The 11,420-nt window shown below is 31.5% G+C and overlaps 1 protein-coding gene across 1 annotated transcript; it reads left to right on the plus strand.

The window, feature by feature from the left end:
• Window positions 1–7,259: 7,259 nt before the first annotated feature.
• On the plus strand, window positions 7,260–9,564 carry LOC110093105. Its single transcript, XM_020817892.2, has 4 exons — window positions 7,260–8,063; window positions 8,483–8,553; window positions 8,666–8,888; window positions 8,982–9,564. Exons 1-4 carry the CDS (start codon window positions 7,932–7,934, stop codon window positions 9,339–9,341), a joined length of 786 nt encoding a protein of 261 aa, XP_020673551.1. The 5' UTR covers window positions 7,260–7,931; the 3' UTR covers window positions 9,342–9,564.
• The last annotated feature ends 1,856 nt before the right edge of the window (window positions 9,565–11,420 follow it).

An 11,420-nucleotide genomic window follows, 5' to 3' on the forward strand; every position in this document is an offset into this window, starting at 1 on the left:
ACGTTTTAGATATCTTGGCTCTATTGTTCAGAGTAATGGTGAAATAGATGAGGATATTATTAGTAGAATTCAAGTTGGATGGTTGAAGTGGAGGGATGCATCGGGCTTGTTGTGTGGTAGAAAAATCCCCCTCAAACTTAAGGGAAAATTTTATAAGATGAGTGACTTAACGCTTAGTGATAGGATACGAAATGAGCATATACATGAAAAGATTGGAGTAGCTCTAGTAGAAGATAAGATTAGAGAGAGTCGCCTTAGATGGTTTGGTCACATAAAACGACGGCCTTCTGATGACCCTGTTAGGAAAGTAGATGTATTAGATTTGATTTATGTTAAGAAAGGTAGAGGATGACCTAAAAAGACTTTGTTAAATAATATTAGAAATGACATTTCTTTTTTAGATTTAAATGAGAATCTAACTATTAACAGGGCACAATGGAGAAAAAAGATTCATATAGCCGATCCTACATAGTGGGATAAAGACTTGTTGTTGTTGTTGTTGTTGTTATTGTTGTTGTTGTTGTTGTATATTTTGAAGCTGTAGAGTAAGATATATGTGTATTCAAAATTCTCAAAATTGTTTGGTTGTTTTTAAAATAAATGCAATGGATGTATATTTTTTTCTATTTGTTTGATGTAAAATTTAGAGTTCGGTGCATCAACTGAAATGCATTGGTAAGATAATCCATTGTTATTTCACACTTAAAAAGATGCATGGAAACTCATCATAATAGATAAAAAAAAAAGTAGAATAGGCAATCCTCATCAGCATAATCAATAAGAAATTCAAAGTACTATCAAGGAATATTAATCAAAAGTACCCTTTCAAATTCATTATGATAAAATTCAATGAACTCTATGAATAACGAAATGAAAATCCAAACAAAACCTGTTAACTTACTGTGATCTAAACCAAACAGCAATTAACAAGGAGTTAAAACATCATGATGCTGGATCCTAAGGGTGATTCGAACTCCATATGAGGGGTTTGCAATAATGAGGGCTGCGACTAGTGAAACAATGAAGTAACAGGAGGGGATCAAAGGGGAAGAGGCACTAACAAGATATTTCAATCTCACTAAGATTAGACAAACTTATAATTCATGAGAAGTAACTCTTTGGTATTACTCATACCTCATAATTTATATTATATTTCATTTGATATTACTAAATATTAAAGGCTAGTATGGTGTTAGGGAGCTTGGGAGATTGCAGGGTATCATGCTGAGGGGGTTGCAACAATGAGGGTTGCGACTAGGGAAGCAATGAGACAAGAGGAGGGGATCAAAGGGGTAAAGGCAAGAACAAATATTTCAATCTCACTCAAATCAAATGAATTTATAATTAATAAGAAGTAACTATTTGGTATTACTCATATATCAAAATTTATATTATATTTCATTTGATTTTTCCATATATATATATACACCTATTTTACTTTCCACCTAATAACCTTAGGAAAATGTTGTAGAAAAGTATCTGATAGTGAACTGGATGCGAAATCACTAGAGAGACGAATAAAAATGAATCTAAGAAATTAATAGTAGCCTCAAGAACTAAATTAAGTCAAAATATACGCATTGAAAACTAGAGTTATATTGAAAGTTGTTGAAATTTAATTTTTAGCCATTAAAAAATTTTAAGTAGTCATGCCTTTTTTGCATTTAATTTCTTAAAGATTCCTGATTGAAGCCTTTTTGGAGTTACTTATGCCATGAGTTTATCACTAGATTTAAATTTCAGGTACCTTCTCTTCACATCAGTAGAATGCTTGTATTATCATTGTAAGCCTGTTTATCTTTGAATATTCTCATGCAATAATGAATATGTTGTGCAATTGATTGTGTAAATGCGTCAAGCCTATATTCTATAAAAAGATCAACAAAATCTATATGCTTTTTTAGGCTTCGTTTGGTACGGCTTTCTTACTGCTTCATAAAACAGTTTTTTAGTACAAAATTTTTATTTTTTGTACTAGAAAACTACTTTATGAAGAAGTAAGAAAGTCGTCCCAAACGAAGCCTTAGTTAATACTCTTTATTAATCTCTTCATGCATGTAAACTTATTGATAAATGAATTGTATGCAAACTTAGCTATAAACAATATCAAATCATGCGCCAATGCATCATCTTTTATCATACATTGTAATAGATCTACCAAGCCACTATTTGCTACTTAGGCTTCATTTGGGATGACTTTCTTACTACTTTGTAAAGCTTTTTTTTTATTAAGTGAAATAAGTCCAACAGCCACAACCTAAAGCACCCCTTAAAAGAATAATTCCAGTAATGAAATCTGTCACTTTCGTTTTCACAAGCAAATCCTGACTACATTTAAATAAATTTTTGAAAAATTAGCCTGCAAGAGCATGGAGAGCCATTTCTGTGATGAGCAAGAAGCTACAGAATTCACCATCTGGAACTGCACTAACTAGTCTATGTTATTTGCCTTGATATGATTTAGTAAGATTGATTGTGAAATCCCATGCTGTCTATTCGAATTCTCTCTGCAACTGTTTCACTTTGTTTCTTTTTTGTTTTTCCACTGTATTTCCACTATGAATTTAGCTCTCAACATCAGCTGTTCTGAAACTTTTAAAGAGCATGACTACATAAAATCACATTGCCCATTCAATGAACTATGAACTTCAGAGAATGGTATATAGCATATCTATCATAGAAGCATAATAGTATTACAATATTTTAAATGGAATTTTGACTTGTTACCTCTCATATTGCATCTATTTTGAATAAATATGTTCTTTTTTTTTCAGATCAAAATATTCTCAATGAAAGAGAATGCTTTTGGAGCAGAAGCCCTTCGAAATTGGTTCGATCAAGTTTGAGTTTGAATGGAGTCAATTTGCTTTAAATCTAACTCAAATTAAGATTTTGTTTTCTAAAGCAGTTTTTCACTACAAATGTTCCTTCTTTAATTAAAAACTTTTATACTAGAAAACTGCTTTAGAAAGTAATAAGAAAGCTATCACAAATAAAGCCTAAATTTGAATCTTGATCTCGGTCAAGAATGTGTAACCAACTCAAAGAAATTACAAAATGATTTGCATTGCATAGCTTTTTAAAGTATTGTTATAAAAAATAACATTTTGAGGCATATTTGCAGAGGGATTAAAAAGCCAACTCCACTAATTTGTCCAAGAAAAAAATTTCAAATTATTAAAAGGATGAGATGCCAGATGTATTACTTGACACCCATCTTAGGTGATCTTAAAATTTGATTGTAAAATCTGAATTAAATAGCAAAATATTTTCCTTGCATAGCTACAATAATTGTGTAAAATGATTTATTTATCTAAATTAAACTAAATTGTGTTAGTTTAAGTAGTTTGTTTGGTGAATATTATATAGAAGGCAGAATTTTGTAATCAATACTTTTTTGCTCAAATTTTTCTAAGAAATTATAAAAATAAGTAAAAATTTTGTATTTGTTAATTGAGTAATACTTAGGGGCTTTGGTTGGATTCATTATGATTAATGCTACATTTTAAAAAAATCACTTAATCAGCATGATTTTTTTAGATAATATTTAAATTGAAATTTTAAAGAATTAAATTCAGATTATCATAATTGAACTAAATGCCTCGAGATGAATTCTTCGGCGTCACAAACAAATGATATGACCTGGATAGAAATGAATCTAAATCAAAAGCTTGAAGGATATTTCGAAATTTATGAATATTAATTGAAGGACCATACGTTCACCTAATATTGTGTGATTGTAGTCAAATTGAGTGGTTCGACAAGATGAATTCAATGAGTTGAAGATTATTTGATCATGATATCATTAAGACACTCAAATACAAGATAAATAATTTATGATCAAGAGGAGGATCAATATAGGTCGTTTGATTGAGTATTTTAAATTTTGGTCAAATTTATCAAAGTTGGTATAGTATCAAGAGCACTAGGAGCACAGGATGATATAAAATGTTCAACTTTTGAAGCTTAAATTTTAAATGATACGAAGGTATTAATATGTTAAAAATAAGATATTATAATTAATTATACTATTTTCAAAATGAGGGCTAGCAATGGAGGTTAGAGGAAGTTATTCCATGTGGTGATTATTCTATAGGGAGGTGGTTATATGTATTTGCATATGAGGCCGACCATCATAATTCCTCCCTCATCAATTTGAAATGAGGGACTTGAAAACACTCATAAATGCTTTTATTTGATGCGGAATGAAGTGCTTAGACATTTTTTTTATTGAAGTTGTAGTGAATTTCAAGTGGAGGCTTAGCTTGGTGAGTGGCCATTGGAGAGGGGTAAAATCCCCACTTAGACACCCCCCCCCCCCCCCCCCCCCCCCCCACATAGTGGTGGTATAAACCTTGACTAAAATCTAATCTAGTGTTATTTCAATTGAATTTGTTGACCTTAAACTCTCATAAATTTTTTGAAAAACTACATAACATATCTTAAGACATTCCACTATCATTATCCAGTCATTTCCCTTAATTTTATCTGTCAAAAACCCTATCACTATAAAATTAACTAATTTAGTCAAATCTACGATACTCTTTGGACCCTGTCACTTGTGAAATCTTTAAAATATATATGAACTTCTCCAAAAATTATGAAACTTACGTATAAAAACTAGCTCTTCCTCTCTAACTTTTTCAGGTGAATTGAAAGTTTTATATCAATATTTTTTGAAATATAACCCATTGTCAAGAGTTGTCTAAAATTTCTAACCCAAATCCTAAGTCGACCTTCTAAATTAAAATATACCCCCAAATTACCTCCACCGATATATTTTCAACCTATAAAAGACTCGTTGAGGATAACAATCCGATTTATCCCTTACTAAGTGGCCTCTCTAATAGGCCACACCACCAGCAACAAAAGCACTCATTTTAAAAAGTTATAAATAGGATATCATTTTCTATATGAGGGGAGGGGGATCAAGAGTTAAAAGAGAGCTAAAGAACTCCATGGTATTTCCAAACCATCAATTATATGAATCATGAATGTATGTATGTCATATCTATCTATAGTGTTATTGTACGAATGTTTTATCAATATTTTCAATCTATAAAATCTCTATATGAACATATATTAGTTTGCTATGAAATGAATTAGTTGTTCATTATTCTACTTCTCTTAAATAGTTCTTTAATTTTAATTTTAAGAACGCGATCATATATCCATATCTATATGTTACTAATGCGTGCATCAAGCAGCATATGATTTGACAAGACATGACCTATATTTTTATGTAGTATTTTTAATATCTTTAACCCTCAATATCATTCAGTTAGTCATCAATCTTTAATTTTTCATCATCTTTCATAAATCTTAATCAGCTATGTGTGATTGAGGGGAGTATAAAGTACAATTAAAATTGTATGGTCATAGACATCGTATGATTAAGTTCAAAAGAAAACCTAATTAATAGGATATAAATAGATCGAGTTAAGTTAAATTATTAAAAATAAATAAATTAAAAAAAAAGTTATGTTAAATTATGATATCAATTAAATTAATTAAATGCATGCTAATGATGCAAATAACATAGACCATAATAGTCTCCAAAAGTGGTTCAATGTAGGTGTTGTTGTATTAGTACCACAGTAACCTAGAAGGAACTTAAAGGTATACTCCCTTATTGATTGACTCTCCAATAGTGATAAACTAATCAAAGTGCATCAAACACATAAAAGTATTAATAATACATAACTATAGCTAGTCATATGTTAGTATGATCAAATAAAAATTGCTAGCTTCCCATATTTTCAAATAAAATCAAGTTGCATTCCAAATCAACAGAGAATATTTTGATAATTTTTATAAGTATCAATTGTTGCATGAAAAATTATAAAAATTATCAAATTATTTGAAAAATTCCCAAACTAGTTGAAAATGCAAAGTGATTGATTGAAATTGATTGATTGTGATATTTTTCTTTTTTTTTTAATTAGCATTCTTATAATAAAAAATACATATCATATAATCCACTTGTCTAATGCTTATGAAACTTGGGCCACATATCATGCTGTTAAATGAATTTTTAGAAGTATTATTAGGCTTTTTAAAATTATTTAATCTTTTCTATAATTATTATTAAAACTATAATAATTAGAAAAAATATTAAATAAATTGACAAAATTCAAATAATTTAGAATATGCTCAAACATGCTTACAATGATGCTAGAAATTGAAAACATGTATTGGTTGAGTCAAAAATACATGTGATTTTATTTTCCTTCAATTAACCTTTTTTTAATTCTGATTAATAATTAATTTAAAAAATTCCTTCAATTAACATATTTTCCAAAAATTAGAAAATTAGGGTTTTCAAATTAGAAAATTTAATTTTTGTAGTAATGATTGTGAAAAACTCATAAACCATATTCAATTTGGATTTAAGGTAAAACTATAAAAGAGATATAAAGTATTTGAAATGCATAAATTTTAAAAAATATTGATGTTTGGTCTGAAGTAAAAGAAATATATAGTCTAATTTTAAAGTATTTGGAATTCAACCTCTAGTTCAGTTTTGGTGTAGTTAGGAATCATTAGATTTTGTAAATTTTCAAATATGCTATAAATTCTCTATCATTTACATTGTGAATTGCCACCAATCATCACCACCTCCCGCTGCCAGCCACTGCTTCTCACTCGCCTTTGATAGGCAACAGTCGCCATTGCCATTACCTAGCACCGCCTAACCTTCGATCATCATGTTAAATTTATAGGATTTATATTGCATTCATTTAGTTCAAGTGAAATAAAAAAATAATCATTTGTATTTATTTTACACTCATCCAAATAAGTTTAAAATTTTTAAATACACTAAATTCATTTAAATTTTATTTCATCTTACTTTAATTTTTTTTTTCATCCAATCAAATAGCCCTTAATAATTCTCAAGTCTATCATCATATAATTTATATCCGGCTGTTCTAACATAAATTTTATTTAATAATTAATAAAAATAAAAACAATTAAATATATTCTAAAAATAATAAATCTTTAAAAAGTTGGTATCAAATAATTAGAAAATCGCAATCCATCTACAAGACATAGTAATTAAAATTCAAGCAGATCACTAGGCTTCCTTGGATCTCACAAGCCCTTTCCTGGCATCATACGCCGCCCCAGTCATGATCCTTCGCCACCATCATAGCCAAATGTGCAGGGACTTTTTGGTCAAATTTTTTTAAAAAAAAAAAACTTTTTTTGTCCACATAATCTGTCTTTTAATTGTGGCTACGAGATTACCAGGCCAACAACAGTTGCAGCAACCGGGAAACTGCAACCATTAATATCTGCATAACAATTCCACTTCCTTCTCTCCATCGCTCTGTTCTGTGACTATTACATCTTTTGCAACTAATCCAGGTGGACCGTAAGTATGGAAGGTAAGGGAAAAGAATAAGAGAAAGAAAGATGGAAGCTTGGGAAAGTATATCCGTGTATGTATGAGGGGGAAGAAAAAAGGTGGGAGCTTCGGAAAGGGAAGGTCAGAGATAGAAAGTTAGATGTGGGGGGTTGCCAGAAATACCCCTCAACAGACCCCCAATGACTTCATCGTCAAGGAGGTTGTGGGAAAAAACCATCTTTCTTCTTCCATCCAAGGAAGGAAGGGCTGCTCACCAATTCCCGATTTTTATGGGGCTCCTTGGGGTTTTGTCCCGGTCAGATCCTACACAGGGGGGAGAGATAGAGAGAGAGAGAGAAAAAACAGGGGAAAGAACCGACGCTTTCTCTCTCAACCCCTATTTCCTTGATATTCTCTTCTTACCATTCCTTCGCTCTCTCTCCTCCATCTGTTATTGTCTATATCTTTATGACATCCTTGCTAGTCGGTCCTTTAAGCCAACTGGTTCTGTCCTCATCTTCATTTCGAGCCGTGTCTGTTCCTCCATTTCGTCTTTCTTTGGTTCTCTTTTGAATCTAGGAAAATGATGAAGAAGAAGATTAGGGTTTCCAAGGATCCATCGTCGTCGTCGACTCCTTATTTCCCTGATGGAGACGAGGCAAGGGCGAGATTCAAGTACAACTCTCTCTTCCAGGACTTTCAGGAGTTGCTACAGGTTAGATCTTGTTCTTAGAGATAAGCTTTTTTTTGTGTGTGAACTCATTGTTTCTGTTTCCGATGGATTGATCTAATTTCTGTGTTTTATTGATCCCGGATTTCATATCTTTGTTGGTTTTCCTTCGGCCATGTTGATTTTAGAAGAATATGGCTTGTTTACTCTTGTTCTGATTTTGATTTTATTCTCTGCCTGAAAGATTATCTTTTGCTTGATCTGATGTTTTAAATGAGAGATTTTGTCTAGGTTTTCATTCTTCTTAGGCTTTTAAATTTGCAGATTGGGAAATGTATAATTAACTTCAAAATTTTACATTTCTTTTATTTTTTGATCTTATTTCTCCTTCGTAGTTGCTGACAGAAACTACATGTGACCCATATGTGATTTATTTTGAATAAGCGCACTCTCTTATTTCTTAGGAAACTAAAGAAAAAAGGGATAGATTGGAGAAGATAGTGCAGAAGAAACTCCAGCTCTTGGCTGAAGTAAAGTAAGTCTCTTGTTCTATTTTTCATTGCTGTTTGGTTTCACCTTCTATATTAACCAAATCCTTAGCAAATATTTCAGTCTCTGAATTGTATTATGTACCATTCGTGTTCCAGATTCTTAAAGCGAAAATTCCAACAGTTCTCAACAACTCAGACTGTCCAATTCAAATTGAAGAAGCAGATTCACAGATTGCCTTCCCCTTCTGGTTGTGTAGCTCAGCCCAAGAATCCAGTGTTTCAGACTGAACTTCCATTGAAGAGGAGGAGCCAGAAACCAAAACAATCTCCGGCTCCAACTTCTACTGCAATGTTAGATTTGAACCAGGTTTTTTTGCCGGTAAATCATTCAATTCCATTGTTAAATAAAACTATATGCAAGACAGTCAAAGTTATTATGTTATAATTGCTTTTCCTTGATGTTGTTATCCAGATCAGTGAAGAAATGGAAGGATTCGAGGTGGAACCAAAGCCTCTGAATGTGGACTGGTTTAAGAGGTTTTCAAGGGAAGGAGGAAATGAGTTATTTAATGATTCCATGCTCTCAATTTGCCAAGATTCCGGGATTGGTTCGAAGAAACCGGCTGAAAGGAAAGTTTCATGGCAAGATCAGCTGGCGATCGATTCGAAGAAAAACACTGAAAGGAAAGTTTCATGGCAAGATCAGCAGGCGATTGGTTTGAAGAAAAATGCTAAAAGGAAAGTTTCATGGCAAGATCAGCCGGCGATTGGTTCGAAGAAAAATGCTAAAAGGAAAGTTTCATGGCAAGATCAGCTGGCATTGAGGATGTAAGGGCCATTGCAGGTTTAATTGGTGAGAAAGATCTATATCTTTTCCCTAACATCTACTCACAGAAGTTTGTCATAATTGGAAAATATGTTTCCTTTGTTGAGAGAAAGGAACTTATTTTCTCTTTTTCTGTTTTTGTTTCATTATACATGTAATTTGATATAAATTATGAAACTTGGTTGTAGTTTTTGGCTGAAGTATTAGCCTTTCTTGCACTTGTTCTAAATATTTGTTGCATCAGTACAACCTGATGCTGTTTTTAGTTCAAATTAAGGTTTCGTTTGGGACGGCTTTCTTACTGCTTCTTCTTAAAGCAGCTTTTTAATACAACATTTTAATTTTTATACTAGAAAACTGTTTTAAGAAACAGTAAGAAAGCCGTCCCAAACGAAGTCTAAGCTTGTTCAGGCACTGTCGTATCATGATATTGAGAGAAAATTCAACCAGGAAAAAGTTTTACAAGAAAATGGCTGTTTCAGGTTAAGCTGGAAGATCTAGGGAAGAAAAGTACCATATTTGTTTGTTCTTAATGACTGCTAATTTGAGTAATTTCTGTTAAATGAATGGGAATTTGAAGGGGGAAGAAGCACCTCTAATACAGATTAATTAAACTAACATGGAATCATTAGCATGAAAAATGAATTTTTTATCAATTATAAATAAGATTAACATCTCATAGAAACACTATGCAAAAATGAAGGTAAAAGTAAAAAAATATAAGATTCATATGGATACTAAGGCTTCGCTTGGAATAGTTTTTGCTGCTTTTTAAAACAAGTTTATAGTACAAAAATTTTTTGAACTTGAAATTTTTGTACTATAAAGTTATTTTAAAAAGTAAAAAAAAAAATTATTTCAAATGAAGTCTAAATAATTATAATAGAAGATAAAAATGTTATTAATGATGATGACTAATGTATATATCCATGTTCTTATTTCATACTGCTCTCTTCTTTGAATCTGCTGAAAATCTATAGCTATGTAATAAAGTAGATGAATTTTGTGCATCAGTTTCCTGTTCTTGTTGGTTATCTTTTGCTTGAAAGGTGGTTCCTAATTCCTATCTATTTTGATGAGACTGTGAAGCAATTTCTGCATGGGCTGCTGGCTGCAGCTGCAATGCTTGTATAATCATTCAATTAAAATTTATCATTTTTTTTTTGTTATACATTAAGCATAATCTCTTCAGACCTTTTATTCAATTAAAATCTTTTTGTGGTCTCCTAGTCCCCTCTTTGTCCTTATTCTTCTCTATATTGTAGATAAGGCTTAAAGCATTTTCTTCTTATGGTAGGCATTTACATAAAATCAACTCCCATCTCTAATTTTGGGGAAGGGTGATAAGTTATACTTGAAGGTTAAATGAATGGAAATGATCTAATTAGGCAAGGTCTAATGTTCTTTGTTATTAATAGGTTTCCTATATAAAGATTTAGTATTGTATTTTCCTTACATTATTCTGATTATATAGGGCTATTTGTCTAAGCTAAGATGCAATCTCTCTCTCTCTCTCTCTCTCTCTCTCTCTCTCTCTCTCATTATCATGTACATAATAAGTTATAATCATAAAAGAAAAAAATGCATACTAGAGTGTTTCATTTTAACATGAAATTATTCTGTGCGAAGTCCGGATTAGAAGAGCCGTCTGGATTGATGCACATTTATTGAGTATTTGTTAACTAAATACGCAACAAACTAGCAAATACTGAGTATTTACGAATATGCAGCGAATCCGAACGATTCTCCCCGTTCGGACTTGGCACGTAATAACTCTTCATTTTTTAACTCATGCAAATTGAGCAATCGATACAACCATGCATGAGCCAATGACATCTCAACCAAGCTTTTCCTCTACCTCCTTTTGGCAGGAAATTGGATTAGTTGGGTTGGGTTTTGTGCGGTGGTCCAACACTTAACTTTTTTATTGGACCAACCTACACATTGCCAATCCCTATAGCAATCATATTTGTATTGAACAAAAATTCACTTCCCATAAATCTGTAATAATAAATAATCATAACAAATAAAAAAAACAATATAAAATGAAATGAAATCTAACAAATCATTAGCCCAATAACTAAA

Source organism: Dendrobium catenatum, unplaced genomic scaffold, assembly GCF_001605985.2.
Source record: "Dendrobium catenatum unplaced genomic scaffold, ASM160598v2 fragScaff_scaffold_414, whole genome shotgun sequence".
NCBI classification, from domain to species: Eukaryota; Viridiplantae; Streptophyta; class Magnoliopsida; order Asparagales; family Orchidaceae; genus Dendrobium; species Dendrobium catenatum.